Genomic DNA, 22,881 nt, shown 5'->3' on the forward strand with positions numbered 1-22,881 from the left:
GTGTAGCATTCTCTCAGTAAAGCACTTCGAGTGCTAGTCAAAATTTTGTCTCTGGAGTGGGACTTTCCCTTTTCAAATAATTATCCATGTCTTCTTTAAAAGTTATTATTGAACCTGCTTCCCTCATGAAGTTCCATGTCCCAGCAATCTTCTGCATAAAAAAAAGTCTCTAAACCTCTCCACTCATTCTTTTGGTGATGATTTGAAAATTTATGGCCTCTAGTTATCGACTCACTAACCAATAGAAATAGTTTTTCATTATTTCCTTGAACAAAATATCGTAATTTTGAGTGACTCCATCAGAAATTGCTTAAGCTTCTTTGCTCCAGTGAAATAAACCTCAGTTTCCTCATATCTAAAGCCTTTCACCCCTGGTGTCATCTTAATAAAAATCTTCTGTTCTCTTCGCCATCATCTGGACATCCTAAAATCCAGAACTAGACACAATATTTCAGATTGCATATGGTGCTAAAGGTTACCAGCTCTGGTTGGACTTATTCCTGGAGGTTTCATCACATCACCTCCTACTACCAACTGCCCTGCCAGGCAAACAGCATTTTTCCCAGCTCAAATATTTTTACAGCAACTTATATTTGTAGAGGACTTTAACATAAAACATTGTCCTAAGGTGTTTAACAGGAGCATTATAAAACAAAATTTGATACTGAGCCACATAAGGAAATATTAGGGCAGATGACCAAAAGTTTGGTCAAAGAAGTAAGTTTGAAGAAGTGTCTTAAAAGAGCAAAGCCAGGTGGAGAGGCAGAGAGGTGTAGGGAGGGTATTCCAGAGCTTGGGGCCTTGGCAACTGAAGGTGCAGTCACCATGGTGGAGTGATTAAAATCAAGGATGGTCAGGAGGCCAGAATTAGAGGTGCACAGATATCTCGGAGGTTTTGGGGGCTGGAGGAGATTACAGGGAGGAGTGAGGCCATTGTTACAGCCACATGGTGAGATGTGGGTGGTTCCACTATTCAACTCTCCATCTGACAGCAGGAAGTGTGTTTTGTTATCAGGGTTTAACCCTTTGGTGTTTTGTCAAATAGGTTTAAAAACAGAAAATCAGTTGTTCATTGATCAATATGCCTTATCCTGAAATTGTCGCAACCGCTTCCATGCATTGACCCATGCACATTCACACACACAAGACAGATAGAGCGGAAGAAGAGGTAAGTTATTTTAAGTGGGTGGAGGGGGGGGGGGTGGGGGGGGAGGTAAATTACCAGTGAGGTCACGTAAACCTATTGACTTTTCTTGGAAATAGAGTTCTTGTGGGTTGCAGGCCTGAGGTGATTGTAGATTTCTCTTGGTTGAAGGTTCAGTTGAAGATGGTGGATCACTTCTAGTTCACTGTTGTCTAGTGTAGATGTAGGATTCTACAGCAGGGCACCTACCTTCTGATTTGCTGGAAACAAGCTGCTGGATGATGCTTTTCATCTCTCTTTTTTCTGGAGTCTCTCTCGCTCTAGGCTGCTTTTTTAAGGTGCAACTGTGTTACTTCTCACCTCCTGGTAGGAGATGCTTTGGTCTCTTCCCCATGGTTATCGCACAATGGCCCAGGATATGGCTACTTCACACCTTCTTTGTTTCAGAAGAAGGCAATCAATTTTGGAATGCTTTAGAATGGGCTTAGAATGGGTTCAATTGACACCTCTTAGCTTTGAAGGTTTTCCTTTCTTCCTGTCGGATAGTTTAAATACACAAATGTTCTTCGGTGGCCATATTAGGTATTGCTAATTATTACTCACTTTTTAAGAGAAAGGTTCATTTTTAAAAGACAAAGTCAGTTTTTACAACTCTTCCAATTTTCTTCACAATTGTCGTACCATCGCATTTCTTGTGTGCGTAACACCATTGGAGAGATTTGAAAACAAGGATGAGAATCTTAAAATTGGGTGTTACTTGTCTGGGAGCACAGGGGTAATAGGGGAATGGGACTTGGTGCGAGTTAAGACATGGGCAGCAGAATTCTGGATGACTTTAAGCTTATTGGGGGTAGAATGTGTGACCAGGCAAGTGTGTGTTGGAAAAGCCAAGTCTAGAGGTAACCAAGGCATAAATGAGGGTTTCAGCAGCAGCTGAGCCAAGATGGGCTGAAGTTGGGTGATGTTACAAAATAGAAATAGGCTATTCTAGTGATGGCACAAATATGGTCGGAAGCACATCTCAGGGTCAAAAGTGACACCAAGATTGCAAACAGACTGAATTAATCTCAGACTGTTGCCAGGAACAGAGTTTGGAGCAAGGTCCAAAAACAATGGCTTCAGTCTTCCCAATATTTAATTGGAGGAAATTTCTGCTCATTCAGTACTGAATGTTGGCTAAGCAGTCGATAATTTAGCAACAGTGAAGGTGTTGAGAAAGGTGGTGGTGAGGTAGAGCTGGGTGTTGTCAGCGTACACATGAAAACTAATGCTGTGCTTTCGGATGATGTTATCGAAGTGCAGTAAGTAGATGAGACATAGGAGGCGGCCAAGGCTAGATCATTGGGAACACGAGAGGTAATGGTGTGGAAGCAGGAAGAGAAGCCTTTGCAAGTGATTATCTGGTTACAATTAGATAGATAAGAATGGAACCAGGTGAGAACAGTCCTACTCAGCTGGATGACAGTGCGACGCATTGGAGGAGGATGGTGAGGTCAACCATGTCAAAGGCTGCAGACAGGTTGAGAAAGATGAGGAGGGAACGTTTACTTTTGCCATAGTCACATAGGATGCCATTTGTGACTGTGATGAGAGCTGTTTCGGTACTGTGGGAAGGGCAGAAACCTAATTAGAGAGATTCAAACATGGCGTTCCAGGAAAGATGGAAATGAATTTGGAAGGCGACAAGTTCAAGGACTTTGAAGAGTAAAGGGAGGTTGGAGATGGGACTGTAATTAGTAAGGATGGTGGGGTCAAGGGTTTGATTTTTGAAGAGAGGGGTGATGATGGTAGATTTAAAAGAGAGAGAACCATTAACAATATTGGCTAACATGGGGATCAAGACGGGAAGTTGGGTGGTCAGCAGTTTAGTGGGAATAGGGTTGAGGGAGCAAGATCTGGTTCCCTTGGACAAGATGAGCTCTGAGAGGGCATGAGGGAAGATAGGAGAGAAACTAGTGAAAGATGTGAGTTCAGGGTTAGGACACGGAGGAGCATTATAGGAATTTTGGGAGGTGAGCTACTGGAAAGGAGGGACACAGCAGAGGCAGGTGATGGTCTTGATCTTAGTAACAAAAAGGACATGAGCTCCTCACACTTATTGTTAGAGGTGACGGTGGAGGGGACAGGGGTTTAAGATGACAGTTTGTAGTAATATTAATAAATTATTGTATTCAATTGCAGTGTTAATTATAATTCAGTTATAGAGACAGGTTGTTGCCAGCAGCAGCCTGCCATTTACTGGTTACTCCTTTACCAGGCTCGGGGTGGGATTAAGTGCTTGGACTTAGTAAGTTTGCGGACAACACAAAGGTTGGTGGAGTTGCAGATAGTGATGAGGATTTTCAGAGGATACAGCAGGATATAGATCGGTTGGAGACTTGGGCGAAGAAATGGCAGATGGAGTTTAATCTGGACAAATGTGAGGTAATGCATTTTGGAAGGCCTAATACAGGTGGGAAGTATACAGTAAAAGGCAGAACTCTTAGCAGTATTGACAGGCAGAGAGATCTGGGCGTACAAGTCCACAGATCACTGAAAGTGGCAACGCAGGTGGATAAGGTAGTCAGGAAGGCATACGGCATGCTGCTTGCCTTCATCGGTCAGGGCATAGAGTATAAAAATTGGCAAGTCATGCTGCAGCTGTACAGAACCTTTGGCCACACTCGGAATATTGCATACAATTCTGGTCGCCACACTACCAGAAGGACGTGGAGGCTTTGGAGAGGGTACAGAGGAGGTTTACCAGGATGTTGCCTGGTCTGGAGGGTATTAGCTATGAGGAGAGGTTGCATAAACTCGGATTGTTTTCACTGGAACGACGGAGATGGAGGGGCGACACGATAGAGGTTTACAAAGTTATGAGTGGCATGGACAGAGTGGATAGTCAGAAGCTTTTTCCCAGGGTGGAAAAGTCAGTTACTAGGGGACATAGCTTTAGGGTGTGAGGGGCAAAGTTTAGAGGGGATGTACAAGGCAGGTTTTTTACACAGAGGGTGGTGAGTGCCATGAACTTGCTGCCGGGGGAGGTGGTGGAAGCAGGTACTATAGCGACGTTTAAGAGGCATCTTGACAAATACATGAATAGGATGGGAATAGAGGGATACGGTCCCCGGAAGTGCAGAAGGTTTTAGTTTAGACAGGCATCAAGATTGGCACAGACTTGGAGGGCCGAATGGCCTGTTCCTGTGCTGTACTGTTCTGAAGAAGGGTCACTGACCTGAAATGTTAACTCTGCTTCTCTCTCCACAGGTGCTGCCAGACCTGCTGAGTATTTCCAGCATTTCTTGTTTTTATTTCAGATTTCCAGCATCCGCAGTATTTTGCTTTTATATTACTGTATTGTTCTTTGTTCCTTGACTGGACACTGACAAAAGCGTCACAGTTCAGTCACAGAAGAGCTGTATTTGTCACTGAATTCGCACCCCTGCACTGTTACTTGCTGTGTAACAAAGCAATTCGAAATTGATGGAGTCAATTAGCAACTTGTGGTCATGTTTCAAATTAGCATTGAGTTTGGCTGTGACAGCTTCAGGAAACTAACGGGACACCTGAATCCATCAGTACATTATGTGAAATAAAAACAAGAAATGCTGGAACCACTCAGCAGGTCTGGCAGCATCTGTGAAAAGAGAAGCAGAGTTAACGTTTCAGGTCAGTGACCCTTCATCAGAACATTATGTGAAATCATTCCGTAACCAATACGAGAAACTAATCTTCAAAGGAGAGACAACCAGGCTGGCACTGTGACTGACAGCTTGGTCAACCAATCCGAACGTTCCTCGCTGGCAACCTGTTCGCAAAATGGAACGCGCCGACAACTATCTGGGCGGGGCCAGCGGCACAGGGCGTGGCCAGGTGGGTGTGTCCTGGGCACTGGGCGGGCCTGGAAGTGGTAGGCGTGGTCTGGCGGGCGTGTCCTGGGGCACTGGGCTCAGGTGGGAGATTCCTGGCAGTGGTGGGCGGGGCCAGGTGGGCGTGTCCTGGCAATCATGGGAGGGGACAGGTGGGCGCGTCCTGGCTGTGGTGAGTGGGGACAGATGGGCGTGTCCTGACAGTGGTGGGCGGGGACAAGTGGGCGTGTCCTGGCAGTGGTGGGCGGGGACAGGTGGGCATGTCCTGGTTGTGGTGGGCGGGTGGCATGTGGGCGTGTCCTGGTTGTGTTGGGCGGGGCTAGGTGGGCGTGTCCTGGTTGTGGTGGGCGGGGCTAGGTGGGCGTGTCCTGGTTGTGGTGGGCGGGGCTAGGTGGGCGTGTCCTGGTTGTGGTGGGCGGGGGCATGTGGGCGTGTCCAGCCGGTGCGGAGCGGATTAGGCTTCCCCGCCGGCCGGGACCTCTCAGTGTCGGTGGCGCTCTCGCTCCGACTTAAGCAGGAGAAGCTGCAGCTGCCGGAGCCGGGAGCCATGTGTGGCCGCTCGCTGCCTCGCCTGGTGCTGGCCGCCTGGCTCCTGCTGCTGTCCGAGTGGTGCCCCGGCCCAGGTACCCGCCCGCTCTCTGTCCTCTTTACCCCCCCCCCAGAGGCACTCCGGGGAAGGGGGAGGCTCCGGGCTGCCCCCTCCTTTCTCCCCCCCCCCCCCCCCACTACCCCCTCCTCCGTCCCCCACCCCATCTCTCTCCTCCGGTTACCGGGCACTCGGTCCTTCTCCCCCCCCCCCTCCCCCCCCTCCGGGTACTCGGTAGCGGGTTCGGTCTGTCCTGTGCCCCATTAACCTGCCCCCTTTCCCCCCTCCGTGTAGCAGCCGCCGAGCTGACGGTCCCGCGGAGGATCCCGGAGCACCGAGTCCGCCTGTCCGGGGAAGGAGCGCAGCGGCGGGCGCGGCGATGGATGCCGCCCGGTGATGGAGCGGCCAGCGGGGAGCAGCTTTACCTCAGCCTGCCGGCTTTCGGCACCGACCTGGGCTTGTACCTGACGCGGGAGCTGCGCTTCCTGTCGCCGGCTTTCACCGTGGAGGAGCGGGGCGAAGGGGAGCGGAGCGTCCTCCCGCTTCCTGCCGAGCGGCTCTGCTTCTACACCGGCTACGTCCTCAACCACAGCCGCTCCTTCGCCTCCCTCAGCACCTGCAACGGACTGGTAATAACTCGCTTCATACCATCTGACAGCACGGGGTGGGTGGGGGAAAGGTCGCTCGGCCCATCACCTCTATACTAGCTCGGTAGGCTGAATGTCCAATAAAGTCGTAGGGGAATTACAGATAAAACATGAAGCTGAACCCCTCAGCCTTTAGTCCGTCTCTATCTCGGGCTAGTTTACAGCGGGTTGACCCAGTCTGAACTTTAATTGTGTTGAGTCTAACTCCATTAACAAAGCGCTTCAGTGATATTTAATGGAGTGCGGTTTGAGCTCGGGGGCAAACTGCAGAGTGCTGTCACTTTGAGAGAGGGATTAATAGTTTTTTTTTACTTCGGGAGCTTTTTTGGGATGGGGGAGCGGCTATAAGGGTGATGGGTGATGCCCCTTTCCCCAAATATCACTTCAATAGCTTGAATTTGCTGTGATATTCATGTACTGGTTCAGGACTGTCAGGAAAGCGCGTTTAACCCAGGCTGAGTGCTGGAGTAAAGGGAACTGACTAGGAATAAAACCGGGGGACCTGGTAACAATTTACACGCAGCAAACCCTGGCAGGATGGTTTGGAATGAGGAGGCTTGGACTGGATCACTGACTGTGTGGCTGGGTCAGGTGTACAGAGATGTGCATTGGCAGCAGGAGCTGAACTGGGGGCTTGGCTCCAAGTCAGTAACAGGGAAAGCTGCAACTCGACTGGCAGCCAGAGGACGTGAGCTGCTTCCCTTGATACCTCGTCTTCCTTTCGAGGCTAAACGAGGGGGTCTGTAACTGATCGATGGTGAGAGCCTCCCGAAAAGTTTTCAAATCCAATCAGATTTACTTTGTGAAAAGTTGGAAACCCAAAGCGACTTAGTTCAGAGCCAGAAGTGACTTCTATTGACTCCAGAGTGAGAATTTAATTGGATGTTTATTATAGAAACACAGCTACTGGCAGTCAGTCTGAACTTGAATCCTGTGCCCGTTAACACACTCATTGGTTGATTTAATTTAGACTGACTATTTCTGCATAATTATTTTTCGAACCGAAAGGTTCCGAGGCATTTTTCTTACGAAAACGGAACGTCTCGATGAAAGCTGTACAATATTGTCATCGATTTCACACAGTTCATTCGCAGTTAATCTTTGTTTCCTAGATTGAACTTTTAAAACAATTGGGATTCATTGAAAGGAAAATAAATCCATTTTGAGAAGTTTGTAGGTTAACTCCCGGAGTAATTTACTGTAAAAACTCAGCGCCGAGGCTGAGTGGGGGAATCTGCAAAGCACAAACTTCGAGGTAGTTTCCACCTGTGATTAACCTGTTGTAGGGTGACCAACCCTGGTAGAATGACTGGTGCGTGGACCCTGAAAACCAATGTCTTGCGCCGTATTTCGTCGTTTGAGACCACTCTCGCCTCTGAGTCATAGATTCCTGGTTCTGCACAAATCAAGCTTTGACGCTCCAGTGCCGTACTGAGTGAGCCCTGCACTGTCAGAGGTGCCGTCCGTAGAAATGAGACGCTAAACCAAGGCCCCCTCAAGTGGATGCATATGATCACATGACATTTTGGAAGAAGAGTAGGGGAGTTATCCTTTGTGTCCTGGCCAATGTTGATCCCTCCAACAATCTCAAACAGGTTATCTGGTCACCTTCACATTGCTGTTTGTGGGAGCTTTCTATGTGCAAATTGGGCTGCCATGTTTTCGGCATTATACTAGTGACTACACTTCAAAAAAAAGTACTTAATTGGCTATAAAGTGCTTTGGGACACCCAGTGGTTGTGAAAGGTGCTATATAAAAGCAAATTTTTTTAAATACCCGAATTCATTGTAAGGAAAATATATTTTGCACTGTCCAGAAATTGAATTATTGAAATCCAGATATTACCAAATCTCGTCCAGCAGTGGTGTTGAGCCCATTTTGTATTCTTGGACTTGAGACATAAAGGTAAATATTTCTGTTGATAAACAGATGTTTGGACAGATGGGCCAGCTGTTTCCAGGCAGGGTAATCAAGGTCACAGTTCTCCTCCTAGTGGAAGTCTTTCATTCCACGTAGCTTTACATTATGGGTTAAGAGAAAAGCACAATGAGGAATTGTTTGCTTTGGTTCCCTTGAATTTAGGCAGCATTGGTAGCCTTTATAAGCCACTCCAGGCGCTGCTCCACAAACCACTGACCACCTCCAGGCGCTTACCCATTGTGTCTCGAGACAAGGAGGCCAAAGAAGAAGAGGTACAGACGGTAACTGTTAAGAGTCCAGGTTTAGTAAGCAAAATGGTTTGTTAGATTAATGAAGCAGAAAAACAAGTATTTACTTTGTAATAGTTCCCTAACATTGTAAATGTAGTTGTGATTTAGTAAAGTTAACCCTATGATCACATTTCTGCAAAACTTTTGTAAAACAAAAACTCTGCAGTGTTGAAATTTCTTAACGGTATATTAAAAACAAGGTTTTTTTTTTCATGTGCAAAGCAACCGCATATACAAACTGAATATATGGGTGCTTTAAGAGGCTTTGAAAGACTCTCAACATGATCAGTTATTGAAAAAGCTATGACTTTGCTGATTTCACTGGATTGCACTGAAGTGCTTGAGGATAAATCCTTGTAGCAGATGGGGGAGCAAGGAGCCTAATTTCCCTCTGTTACGACCAGGTGGGAAAGGGGTCTAGGGTTTCCTCTCAGCCTTCACCTGGTCTTACCGTAACGGGGTTTAATTTTAAACAGTGTTTTTAGCTCCCCCTTGGTGAATCCTTGTTCACTAACTTCCAATTATAAGGCAAATAAACTAGCCAAACAGGTTTAAAGAAAAAAGGTTGAACTTTATTAAACTTAAACTCTAATTCTATTAACGCCAATGGGTATCAAACAGACCCACGCTAGCATGCATGTGCAATACACACATACAGATAGAGACAGAAGAGCAGAAGAAATAGTGGAAAAGTTTGAGGCAATATCTGAAGATGGTTTTGGTTACTGTGAGCTTGCTGTAGAGTCCTTGATTGTAGGTAGGTGTTGCTTTTTGTTGGGGCCCAGTATTAATCTTTGTTCAGTGTAGGAGACTTCTGAGGTTTGCGTCTCTTCAGTGGGACTAGAGGCTGGTGAGAAAGAGATGGGTGCAGACAGAAGAGGTTTTCTAACTCCAGGAGCAAACAGTCTGAGTTCAAAAACATTGTGGCTAGTTTAAAAATCCCTGGACCAGCCAGTTTGTCATATGACCAGTTGGTTTAACCAGTCCTGGCTTTTGTGGATTGTATCACCTTAGCAGTCTCTGGAATGTGCTTCCTTACACCTTCAATGTCTGGTGATCAAAACCCATTGTGGGTTGAATGTTGAATGTATCAGGGAATGATCCTTTTGTTTCCACAAGCGCTGTCTTAGTATGCAAATGTTTTTCAGCTAATTGTCTGGCAGCCCTTATAACGAGCCTCTTTTTCCCAGCAAATTTGAAATCAATGTTCATATGACAAAATTAGCATAGGGGCCTGCATGACACCCTCCTTTGTCTTTACATGTAATCAATCACATACAGCAATTCTCAATTTGCACCAGAGGTTCAGTGAGCCAACTGTCCTGTAGCGTGTTCTCTTAACCAGAAACAACAATTTGAATTTGTACACCTTTAAAATAGTAAACCATCCCAAAGCACTTCATTAGCACTGTCAGATACTAATTTACACCAAACTACATAGGACAGGTGACCACAAGCTGATCGGGGTAGATTTTAAGGGCCATCTTGTTCCAAAGCAATCGGCTATTGTGTTTGCTGTCAAATTCTGATGCTCTGGAGTAGAAATGAGTGATGCAGCATTTTTGTAATAGTACACCTACATTCCTCTATATTTAGGACCTCAATTCTTTCTATGCTCTTGATCCTATGGTTCTGGTCAATGGTTGGGGGTGGGTGGTAAGTAGTGATGTGATATTAACATCAGGATTGGTTAAAATATAAATATTTCCTAATAAACTTTTCCTAATCAATGAAAACTGCTTTGAATTTTTTTTCCCAGTTCGGATACATCCAGATTGGGGATGATCTGTTGTCAATAGAACCTGTAAATAAAATGAACTCGTCGTTTAGTGGAGAAGTTCATCAAATCTACAGGCACAAACGGTCCCCCACATCGGAGAAAAAACGCTTCCCCCATGACTTCTGCAAAGTGATCAAAGGTAATCAATTTCAGCTCCAAAGAGGGTGGGGTGTGTGTGAGCAGCTGGGCTAAAGCCTAAATTATTCATATCAAGAGCAGCAAGAGGAACTGTGGTCAGCATGGATTTGTAGAGGTAAAGTCACACCTGACGAATCCGATTGAATTTTTTGATGAGGCGACTAAAGTAGTGGACAGGGGAATATCGGTGGATGTTATTTATATGGACTTCCAGATCTTTTGATGGAGGGAAGGCCATTGAAGCTGTTGGAGATGGTTGGGCCTACAACACTACCCTGAGGAACTCCTGTAGCAATGTTCTGGGGCTGAGATGATTGGCCTCCAACAACCACAACCATCTTCCGTTTTGCTAGGTATGATTCCAACCAGTGGGGAGTTTTCCCCCTGATGCCCATTGACTTCAGTTTGTCTAGGGCTCCTTGATGCCACACTAGGTCAAATGCTGCCTTGATATCAAGGGCAAGCACTCTCGCATCAGATCTGATTTCCAGGCTTGAATTCCTGATGCGCATTCCCATTGCATTAAATTCTGTGCTGCTGGATAGTTTTTAAAAAAAAAAAAAATTATCCTGTTGTTTCCAAATGGTGTTCCATTTATTTTGAGAGTTATATTTTTGGGATTCCAGCTTGACCTATTGGTTAATCTGCTGACCTAATGGCTCCTTAGTATGGAATACTCTGAAGGAAAGTTCTGTGTTTCCATGCTTCTTTGATTTCTCTACCTGTCTGTCATTGTTTATGACGCCAATTCGCCAAGGGTGATAGTTGTGAAATAGTGCATTCTGTTTACTTTGTACCCAGTGATGAGTCCCACTTCTAATCCAAGTGTTCAGTTTACCTTATCGATAACACACTGTTTGATCACAGCCTCTAATTAAAACCTCCAAGCAGACCTTTCCTATCCTTTCTTTCAAATGTCACAAATGGGGAATTTGTCATTAGAGCATAAATATCAAGGTTGGGCCGTACAACCCCTTTAGCCTGCTTCGCCTTTCGTTAGGATCATGGCTGAACTTTGATTTTAACTGCCCTTTGCTGCCTGATCCCCATTTCCAATCTGTTGGGACTGGATTAGGACAATTGACACTCCCATGTTGGATGAATAAACATTTGTGAACTTCAGGGCTAATGAAGATTTTCAGCTCATCAGTCTAATTTGATTTCAAATTAGAAAGCATAAAGTAATTTGCGAATGAATTTCAAGATGGGTAAGTGAGGTGATGCACTTTAGTGGGAAGAATGAAGAAGGCCACATACTCCTTTTGGATAATTGAATTGGGTTAGAGGAGCAAAGAATTCAAGGGGTACTGATAAACAAATCACTGAAAGCAGTGATGCAGGTTGATAAGGCCATTTAGAGCAAAACAAGCAAAGCACTGGAGTTTATTTCTGGAGGGATAGAATTGAAAAAATGAAGTCATGTGAAACCTGTATGGAATATTAGTTAGGTCACACTTGGGAGTACTGTGCACAGTTCTGCTCACCATCTTATATAAAGGATGTAGAAGCATTGGAGAAAATGTAAAAATGATCTACAAATCCGGAAAGGCTGAATACTCTGGGACTCTTCTTTAGAAAATAGGAGCCTCAGAAGTGATATTTAAAAATAATGAAAAGGTTTGATGGGTTGGACATGGAGAAAATGTTTCCACTTGTGGGGGAGTCTAAAACTAGAGGTCAGAAACATGAGTCACTAATAAACCCAACAGAGAATTTGGGAGAAGTTACTTTACCCAGGGAGTGGTTAGGATGTGGAACTTACTACCACAAGTAGTAGTTGAGGCAAATAACATAGATGTGTTTAAGGGGAAGCTAGATAAACACATGATGGAGAAAGGGTGAGAAGGAAATGTTGATGGGGTTCGATGAAGGAAGGCTTGTTTGGAGCATAAACACCGGCACAGCCGTGTTAGGCCGGTTGACCCTGTTTCTGTGCTGTAGACTTGATACAAGTTGCTCAATATAGTTGGATCAATGCATTTCTGTAATTCCTTAGCTCTAGTTTTGTTTTAGTGTCTGTCCTACTGTACAAATTTTTCACTTGATGTGCACTGGAACTATAGAGAGCATTCATGGAATTTTTTTTGATGCATTAAGTGTGCAGAAGGGATTAATTGCTTTGATGTTCAAGAACAGACCTTGTCCATTATCCTTTGCAAATTCCATTTTGCTACTTTTAGCTTGGGTTTCTATCTGTTAGAGTCTGAGACAATAAATGAGTAGTGGAATTAATAAGATAGAGAAGGATGTTTGTAGGAATAGTTAATGCAGTGATTGTTTAAACTACTGAGTGTAAGGAGGTGGTGGTGGGATTGCGTCTTTGAAGCAAGGCAGCTGTTTCTTGCATTTAATTCAGACTGGATCCGACACTCAGCGCCTGGAAAAATGTGTCTCTGATCTTTGTGTTTTCCTGGTTTTGGTGATTGAGCTTTTCCAGTTGACGTTAGCTGTGTATTAAAACATTTACGGCAACAGTAATAGATACTTGCTGAAGACAGGCTCCAGGCTTTGTGGTATTACATGCAGTTGGTTTGACGATTATGGCTAATGCAGAACTGTTTCAACAATTAAAGATTTTGGAAAGATGAAATGTGAAAATGCTGCCTTTGAAACTGTAAATGCAACTATGGTGTGTATTACAAATTGGGGCAGCTGTAGATACATTCTTGGGTTCAGTGTCATCAGATCCTGTAAATGTCTTTTTTTTTTATGGGGGTTGATTCACACTGCCTTATCATAATGGTCATGCAACCTAGGTGTGTAACATTAATACCCCTTGTGACCTGAACCAAATTGGTGTTTTGCAAGTATTCTACTTTAACCTGTTTGAAGGCAGATGAAGCAAACACTGTCAGAATAAGCCTTATAGGAATCTATATGCTGCTTTATTTCATACAGGTGAACATACAGTGCAGGTGTTCTAATCTGACTCGTAATTCAAACACTACAATTTATCTTTGGATAATACAAAATAAAGATTACGTCATGTTTCCCCATGTCAATGGATTGTTTGACATGACTTCAACAAAATGATTTCTGCCTCCTATCCTGCATTGTATCCATCTTTGTTTACCTGTTGCTATCCGTAGGTAGAATAGGAAATCTGCCAGGCCTCCTGTTCAGTGCCTGAGACGGGTGAGACTCTAACAATGTGTGAGCATCGTTTATTGATTACTGAGACTGGCTACCCAACAGTCCAATAATTTACATTTATATAGCTTCACAGGAGTGATTGTCAAAACAATTTGACATAGATCCACATAAGGGAAATATTAGGGCAGGTGAGCAAAAGCTTGGTCAAAGAGGGAGGTTTTAAGGAGTGTCTTAAAGGAGGAGAGAGGTGAAGTCTAGAGGGGGAATTCCAGAGCTTAGAACGTTGACAGTGGAAGCACAGCCACCAATGGAATGACGAAAATCAGGGATGCACAAGAACAGGAGGAGCACAGAGTTCTAGAAGGCTTGTAGAGCTGGAGGAGGTTCGAGATGGGAAGGAGTGAGGCCATGGAGGAATTTGAAAACAAGGATGAGAATTTGAAAACTCGTGTTGCTGCACCGGTTACCAATTGGGGTCAGTTAAAATATAGGCACAGTTTTGACTGAACTCAACTTTACGAAAGTTGGAAAGTGGGAGGCTGGAGAGTTGAATAGTTGAATTTAGAGGTAACAGGCATGGATGAGTGTTTCAGCAGATATGCTGATTCAGGGGTGGAGAAGGACAATGTTACAGAAGTAGGTGGTCTCGGGTGCTGGAGAGGATATGTGGTCAGGTTATCTTGAGGCCAAATAGGATGCCAAGGCCGTGAACAGTCTGGTTCAGTCTTAGTGGCAAGGGAGAGGGATAAATTTGATTACTAAGGAACTATGTGTGTGTTGGAGACTGAAGGCAATGGCTCCAGTCTTCCAATATTTAATTCAGGGCAGCTTCTGCTCATCCGGTACTGGATGTTGGGCAAACAATTCAACAAATTAGAGGGTGTGGAAGGGTCAAGGGTGGTAGTGGTGAGGTAGAGCTGATGTGTCATCAATGTACATGGATCCTGATGTGTTTTTGGATTATGTCACCAAGGGGCAGCGTATACATGAGAAATAGAAGAGGATTGCGCATAGATCCTTAAGGGACTGGAGAGGTAACTGGGAAGAGAAGCCATTGCAGATGATTCTCTGGCTATGATCAGATACATAAGAAAGGAATTAAGTGAGGGCAGTCCCACCCAGCTGGACAATGGAGAAGAATAATGTGGAGAACTGTATCAAGACTACAGACAGGTTGAGAAGGATGAGGATGGATAGTTCACTACAGATACTTGGCTATTTGTGACTTTGAGGGCTTTTTCAGTGCTGTGGCAGGGATGGAAGACTGACTTGAGATTGGAAAGGTGAGCATGGATTTCATTAGTGACAATACATTCAGGGACTTGAGAGGAAAAGGAGGTTAGAGGTGGGGTATTTTGCAAGGACTGAGGAGTCAAGGGTGGGTTTTTTGTTTATTGAAGGGAAGGGGACAGTACCTGAAGAGAGGAAACATCCCCAGGACCTGATATTCTACATCAGAGTGTTGAAATGTAGCTATGGAGATAGCGGATGCTTTGGTGATCCTCTTCCCAAATTCTGGAGCGGTTCCTGCAAATTGGAAGGTCGCAAATGTCGCCCCACTATTTAAGAAAGGGAAAGAGAAAACAGGGAATTACAGACCTGTTGGCCTTACATCAGTCGTTGGGGAAAATGCTGGAATTTATTCTAAAGGTTGTGATAAATGGACACTCAGATAATCTGGGCATAGTCAACATGGGTTTATGAATGGGAAATTATGTTTCACGAGCCTGTTGGAGTTTTTTGAGCATGTTACTAACAGGATTGATAAAGGGGAGTTGGTGGATGTGGTATACTTGGATTTTCAGAAGGTTTTTGATAAAGTCCCCCACAGGAGGTTGGTTAGCAAAATTAAAGCATATGGGATAGGAGATAATATGCTGACCTGGATTAGGATTGGTTAACAGGCAGAAAGCAGAGAGTAGGAATAAATGGGTCATTCGCGCGTTGGCAGCCTGTAACTAGGGGGGTACTGCAAGCATCAGTGCTTGGGCCCCAACCGTTCACAATATGTCAATGATTTGGATGTGAGGACCAAATGTATTTCCAAGTTCGCGGATGACACAAAACTAGGTGGGAATGTGTGTTGAGGAAGGTGCAGTGGCTTCAAGGGGATTTGGACAGAAAAATGTGAGGTCCTCCACTTTGGTAGGAGAAATAGATGTGCAGAGTATTTCTTAAATGGTAAGAGATTCAAAAGTGTAGATGTGCAAAGGGACCTAGATGTCCTTTATCAGTAGTCACTGAAAATTAGCATGTAAGTGCAGCAAGCAATTAAGCAGGCTAATGGTATGTTAGCCTTTATCGCAAGAGGATTTGAGTGCAGGAGTAGTGAAGTCTTGCTTCAATTGTATAGAACCTTGGTTAGACTGCACTTGGAGTACTGTGTGGTTTTGGTCCCCCTTACCTTGGGAAGGATATTATTGCCATGGAAGGAGTGCAACGAAGGTTCACCAGATCTGTTACCAGGATGGCGGGACTGTCCTATGAAGAGAGATTGGGGAAATTGGGCCTGCATTCTCTAGAGTTTCGAAGAATGAGAGCTGATCTCATTGAAACCTACTAAATACTTAAAGGGATAGACAGATGCAGCTAAGATGTTTCCCCTGATTGGAGAGTCTAGAACCAGTGTACACCATTTCAAACTTGGGACAGAGATGAGGAGAAATTTCTTTACTCAGAGGGTTTTGAATCTTTGGACTTCTCTACCCCAGAGGGCTGTGGAAGCTCAGTCATTGAGTATGTTTAAAGCAGAGATTGACAGATTTCTAAATACAAATGATATAAGGGGATATTAGAATAGTGTGGGGGGAAAAAAGGCATTGAAGTGGATGATCAGCCATGATCGTATTTAATGGCGGAACAGGCCCGATGGGCTGAATGGCCTGCTCCTGTTCCAATGTGTGCCATTAAATATGGGGGCCAGGAATGGAAGTTGGTCAGTCATTGGGTGTAAATAGGGTTGTGGGAGCAGGAGCTGTGTCTCGTAGGAATATGGGTAAGCCATTCAGCCTGTCCAGCCTGTTCTGTCTTCAGTGAGATCATGGCTCATCTGTATCCTAACTCCATCCACCTGTCTTGGCTCCATAAACCTAATAACCTTTGCTAGGGTCTCGTGGGGAGCTGGAGAGAGCTGTCCTTGAATGCTTTGGCTTGGGTGAAAGAAAGGGAGGACAGATGGCTAAATGGATAGTTTCAATTCTAGTGACAAAAGTCCATGAACCCTTCATTTGTTGGGGGTCTGAGGGACAAACATTAACACTTGCTCATTAGCATCTTAACGATGCACCTTGTGTGAGTACACTATCAAACACAGCACCAAGTAACTTTTATTCCAAATACTTTCTGTTGGGGAAAGTAAAATGATCTCTGTTCTGAAACTGTATTAATTGTTGAAATCTTTCTAATTTCTCAAGGGTTGTGTGTGCCATTTTCAGCTGATTTGCTTTTTCGAATGCAGGTGGAGAATCCAAGTTCAGATTGCTGCGATTAGTTCAAAGATGGGATGAAATTTTCACTGTCCACTGAGTGGTCTCATCCCAACTGCACAAACCACTGCGTGGGTGTGCATGGCGATAGCATTGGTGGTTTGTTACCTGGAGCCCAGTGGAGAAGTTAGGAATTTGTATCATTAACATCAAGTTCCCCCTTTTCCCCAGTAAATGTGCTTTCAGTAAGAGATCTACTGGCCACAAGTTTGTTTGTCTTTGGGAGAGTAGCTCTCTGTCACATCATACAGGAGCAAGCTCTGGTTTGGCCACAGGGATACCCATTCTGTGCCCCACTTGCCTCAGTCCAGGCAATTTACAGCTGAAATGGCAAATCCTCTTTCACTGAGTAATGCAATGGAAGAGCTGCTAATTTAAATAAAATAGAACTGCCCATGTCTTTTTTTTTTCTCTTAAAATTGCAATTGGGGTCCTAATTCCATCATAACAACCTGATTTGCTCAGTAAAGTGCCTACCACCTGAACCAAGCAGGTATTTCTGTTAACCATAAATTGCAGTGCCTCGAGGGTGTGTTTACTGACCCCATTTTGAAGCCACCAGCACCAATTTTCAGAGTTCAAATTGGGTTCCCTTACATGTGCTCCGTCAAACCTGAAGATTTCCATGATTGAGAGTGAGCTGATGACAGAAAATTAGATTCAAAGCAGCGCGCCTCCATTCGGGTCTGGGGTGGGGAACAGCGCACCTCCATGCAGGTTGGTGGTTGGGAATGGAAAAGGAAGACTTGCATTTATATAGCGCCTTTCATGACCACTGAATGTCTCAAAGTGCTTTACAGCTAATTAAGTACTTTTGAAATGTAGTCATTGTTAGTAAGTCGGAAATGTATTCAGAAATATGTAAATCATGAAATTGGGATGAGGTGTTGGTTTCTCATTACCATCTGTAATTCCCTGACGCACTCTGAGCTATTGACTGGAAAGGAGAGGGTGAATGTCTGGGTGAATTTGAACGTTGAGTTCAAAGGAACTGCAATCTTGGGATCACCATCATCCTTTTTTTCTTTCCTGGCTTGCAGCCCCTCAGTTCTATTAAACTGTGACTGCAGGAGGAGCTTGCTAGCTTAGCTTTGAACTTTGTGAATTGCTTTTGAGGAATCTGATAATGTCAGCTCCGTTCATAATTCCTCTGGTCCAAAAGTAGACCCTAGCAGGACCTGGATAGCGCCAAGCCAAACCTGCGTAAGTGGCATTTAAGTTCCGTGGGATAATGATCTTGAACAAGAGAAAACTCAACCTTCACCTTTTGGCTTCCAATGCCTAGTTCCCACCCTTAGCCTCCTGGATACCATTATTAACCACCGTGTGCAACAGGGCAGATGGAGGCTGTGGATACCTTGTAACTCTTAGCTCAAATCTTGATGACATCACCATCTGCACAGCTCTTGTCAGGAGTTCCATGGAATTACCAGCTGGGTGGGTGCAACAGCAGTTTGCATGATTGCCACTCCTGCCATTAGCCTCAAAATCAACATCTCCATCACCAGGGTACTGTGGCGACAGGATGTACTGGTGTAGCTCACCAAGGTTATTTAGACAAACCTCCCTCCCCTGTGGCCTCCAATACTAAGGAGGTCAAGAATAGCAATGTAATGGGAATGCCACCAACTCCAAGTTCCTTTTGAGTCCCACACCAACCTGACTTGACCATATATCACTCTTCATTGTTGTCAGGTCAGAATCCTGACATTGTCAACCTAACAGCATTGTGGGAGCATCTTCACCACAACGACTGCAGTGATTCAAAAGACAGCCCTCTGCCTCCACCACCACCACCACCACCGCACCCCTAGACAAGCTGTTCCAGTACAGCTACAACACTGGCATCTACCCAGAAATGTGGAAGATTGCCCAGGTAAGTCCTGTGCACAAAAAGCAAGACAAATACAATCTGGCCAATTACCACCCCATTAGGAGATTGATGGAAGGTGTTGTCGACTGTGTTATCAAGTGGCACTTGCTCTGTAATAACTTGCTCAGTGACACCCAGTTTGTGTTCCGCCAGGGCCATTCAGCTCTTGACTTCCTTACAGCCTTGGTTCAAATGTGGACAAAAGAGCTGAACTTGAGGTGAGGTGATATCAAGGCAGCATTTGACTGAGTATGACATCAAGGAGTCCTAGCAAAACTGGAGTCAGTGGGAATCTGACAAAACCCACTGCTGGTTGGAGTCATACCTTGCATAAAGGAAGCTGGCTTTGGTTGTTGGCAGTCAATCATCTCAGCTCCAGGACATCACTGCAGGATTTCCTCAAGGTGGTGTCCTCGGCCCAAACATCTTCAGTTGCTTCATCAATTATCTTCCTTCAATCATAAGGTCTGAAGTGGGGATGTTCACTGCACAATGTTGAGCACCATTCATGACTACTCGGGTACTGAAGCAGTCCGTGTAGAAGTGCGGCAAGACCTGGGCAATATCTAGGTTTGGGTTGATAGTGGCAAGTAACATTTGTGACACACAAGGGCCAGGCAATGACTATCTTAAGAGAGAATCTAACCATCTCCCCTTGACATTCAATGGCATTACGATTGCTGAATCCCCCACTATCAACATCCTGGGGTAACCATTGACCATACACTGAACTGGAGGAGCCATATAAATACTGTGGCTACAAGAGCATGTCAGATGCTAGGAATCCTGTGGTGAGTAACTCACCACCTGACTCCCGAACGCCTGTCCACCATCTACAAGGCACAAGTCAGGAGTGTGATGGAATACTCTCCACTTGCCTGGAAGAAGCTTGACACCATCCAGGACAAAACAAGCCTGCTTGATTGGCACCCCATCCACAAACATTCACTCCCTCCACCAGCAACGCACAGTGGCAGCAGTGTGTACCATCTACAAGATGCACTGCAGCAATGCACCAAGGCTCCTTTAGACAGCACCTTCCAAACCCGCAACCCCTACCACCTAGAAGGACAAGGGCAGTAGATGCATGGCAACAACACCACCTGCAAGTTCCCCTCCAATCCACACACCATCCTGACTTGGAACTGTATCTCTTTTCCTTCACTGTCACTGGGTCAAAATCCTGGAACACTCCCACCACCACATTCTCGAGGGCAATTAAGAATGGGCAATAAATGCTGGCCTTGCTAGTGACACCCACATCCCAGGAACGCATAAAAAAAAAACCACTGACAGCAACTTCTGAATTTTTGCGAATGCGCAGTCTCCAGAAATTGCTCTGTTTCAGTGGAGTAATTACCATGGCAAAATCTGGGCCAGCTTCTCATCCAAAAGGCAGCACCTCTGACAGAGCAGCACTCCTTCTATTGCACTAGATTGTTAGCCCAGATTTTTGTTTTTGCTGCAGTTCTTGAAGGGAGCTCGATCCCACACTTCAACTCTGAGGCAAGAGTGCTGCTGACTGAGCTATGGCTGACACGAGAGTGAGGAGAGGTTAGGAGAAATTTCTTCACATAAAGGGCTGTTGGAGCATGGGATGTGTTGTCCCAGGGAGAGGTTCTAACTTTTGGGCAAAACATGGATAGTTTTTTGAGGCAGAGGAAGATGTAGGGCTCCAGGGAGAGAGTGGTTCAGTGGGATTGCTTTTAGATGGTGCTGGAGGCGAACGTTGGCAGTGGTAGGAATCGTGCAGACATATGGACAAAATGGTCATTTCTTGGGCTGTAAACTGCAAGGCTTCTGGGGCTAAGTAAGGTTGCTTTTCTATTTTGAACAATGGGATATTTAGGATAGGAAATGCAATTTTAACAAGTGAAATTTTAAACCTAGAAATGTATTCGTGATATTGGGCAAACACTCAGCACATTCCATTGATGTGGTCTGTCCATTTCAGTGGCAGTGTTAGCCCTCTTAACACAAACTGATCAGTACCCGAATTGAAGGACTAGATAGAGGAATGGCATACAAATGCATTGTGTTTGACCAACGATATTGCCTGCAATCATTTCTACACTGTAGTGTTTTTAGAGAATTCATTGTCCTTTTTTCAGCATAAGGATATTTCTAGAGTCAGAATCCAAAATATCTGTGACCATATGACCCTGAGGGGTTAATTATATTTGTAAAACGTTTTTGTAATGCAAGATTGTAATGTTTAATGAAATGGAAATTTTGTTAGGAAATAACTATTCACCCAAGGACCCCTTATCAGTTTAGTGCATGTTGGTTTACTGTATTCTGAAAAAAATCCTGCTTGCGTTCTGATTTTTGCTGCTTGACTTGATTTAAATTGGAAACAGCAGCTCATGGTGTGGAGCATGTTCCCTGGGTGACCTGTATATACCCAGCTGTGTGCTGCAGAGTGCAGCATTGATCAATCATCTGAGCCAGTCTTGCAACCTCGTCACAGATTTTGTGGAAGAATTTGCAGGGGAAAGAGGAGAGACTAATTGGATAGCTGTTTTGTCGAGCTGGCACAGGCATGATCTGAATGGCCTCCTTCTGTGCTGATCATTCAATGATTCATTAAAGGGCTATTAAGCACGTAGACATGTCTGAGGATTAACTCCTGTCTGAAACCATATGGAGGTCAATCTAAGCTGCAGTACCCAACCCTTTTGGTGGGGACCATGATAGTGGCAACATTGCAAGACTTTAGAGCAGCCCAAACAATCATCATAGATATCTCCAGCCTATAATTGAGCATACTGAGCACTGAAAACCACTTGCACTGTGACTCCTGATTATGGGCTACGATTGCATGAACCTCTGCACAAAGTCACTAAATGTAACCCATTGTTCTCATGTTTGTGTTGCACAGATTTAAAGGGACTCGTTTCTCAACTGAAACACTTCAGGCAGTACTACACATACAGGCCTTTAAAAGCAAAATACTGCGGATGCTGGAAATCTCAAATAAAAACAAGAAATGCTGGAAATACTCAGGTCTGGCAGCATCTGTGGAGAGAGAAGCAGAGTTAAGGTTTCAGGTCAGTGACCCTTCAGAACTGGCAAATATTAGAAATGTAAAAGGTTATAAGTGAGTAAAGTGGGGGTGGGGCAAGAGATAACAAAGGAGAAGGTGTAGATAGGACGAGCTCACTGAATAGACCAGAAAGTCATGGAGCATCCAGTTCTGAAGAAGGGTCACTGACCTGAAACGTTAACTCTGCGTCTCTCTCCACAGATGCTGCCAGACCTGCTGAGTATTTGCAGCATTTCTTTTTATTACATACTACAATAAAACAAACAAACTGCCTGTAACACGTCTGTCCTGAAGTGATTTATAGCCCTGATTTTTAAAATTTGGGGTGGGACTGGGGTGGATACAAAGCCTCCATGATCTCCAGTGTGAGAGCTGCTCCATTTTACCTCTTCATTTTATTTAAATGATGCAAGAGTGACTCCTGCCCGAACCTGGGAGGCAAGAGGCCATTGTTGGGGTCCTGAGTCAACTGTCCCCAATAAAAGGTGATTGGGCTCAGGGGAGGGGCAGGGGTGTCCCAAGGTTATGACTGCCCTTCCACCCAGTGGATCCTCTCCCTATTGGGCTGTCAAAAGGCCCGAAGATGAGATTTTAGATGAGTCATCAAGCTCAGAGGATGTATTACTTGGGCAGATATTCCATGAAGGGACTGTTATTTAACTGAAGATTTGGCCCATATCCCATCAGCCTGAATGGGCTTGTAGCAGGTGTAACTTCATCGTAGTTCCATTTGGGTCAGCTGGGTTTTCTCTTTAATGCTTGCTATTAATTTCTATGGTTCTGCAACTGTTTGAACAGTGAGATAGTTAACGTGAAAAATGAGATACGAACTCCCAGAGCAATTTGAAGAATTACATGACAAGATTTCATGCTTTAAGACTTCTTATAACCACCAAACTAAAAAAAAAATCCTCATTAAATGGTACTTTGTAAGTAGCTGATACCTGAATTACAAAAAAGATATTTTCTTTGCTTATTAAAAATACTTGTAAACCTCACACCACACTTGTACGTTACACAGTTCTTT

General features: G+C 44.6%; 1 protein-coding gene across 1 annotated transcript in view; it reads left to right on the top strand.

Moving 5' to 3' along the window:
- The first annotated feature begins 5,437 nt into the window (after window positions 1-5,437).
- The window catches only part of adamts17 (ADAM metallopeptidase with thrombospondin type 1 motif, 17), a 679,121-nt gene continuing 661,677 nt past the window's right edge, over window positions 5,438-22,881 (top strand). The window contains exons 1-3 of the mRNA XM_068017704.1: window positions 5,438-5,618; window positions 5,876-6,210; window positions 10,199-10,358. Of these exons, the coding sequence (XP_067873805.1) occupies window positions 5,543-5,618; window positions 5,876-6,210; window positions 10,199-10,358 (571 nt within the window). The 5' untranslated portion in view covers window positions 5,438-5,542. The remainder of the gene's footprint in view (window positions 5,619-5,875; window positions 6,211-10,198; window positions 10,359-22,881) is intronic.

Source organism: Heterodontus francisci, chromosome 38, assembly GCF_036365525.1.
Source record: "Heterodontus francisci isolate sHetFra1 chromosome 38, sHetFra1.hap1, whole genome shotgun sequence".
NCBI classification, from domain to species: domain Eukaryota; kingdom Metazoa; phylum Chordata; class Chondrichthyes; order Heterodontiformes; family Heterodontidae; genus Heterodontus; species Heterodontus francisci.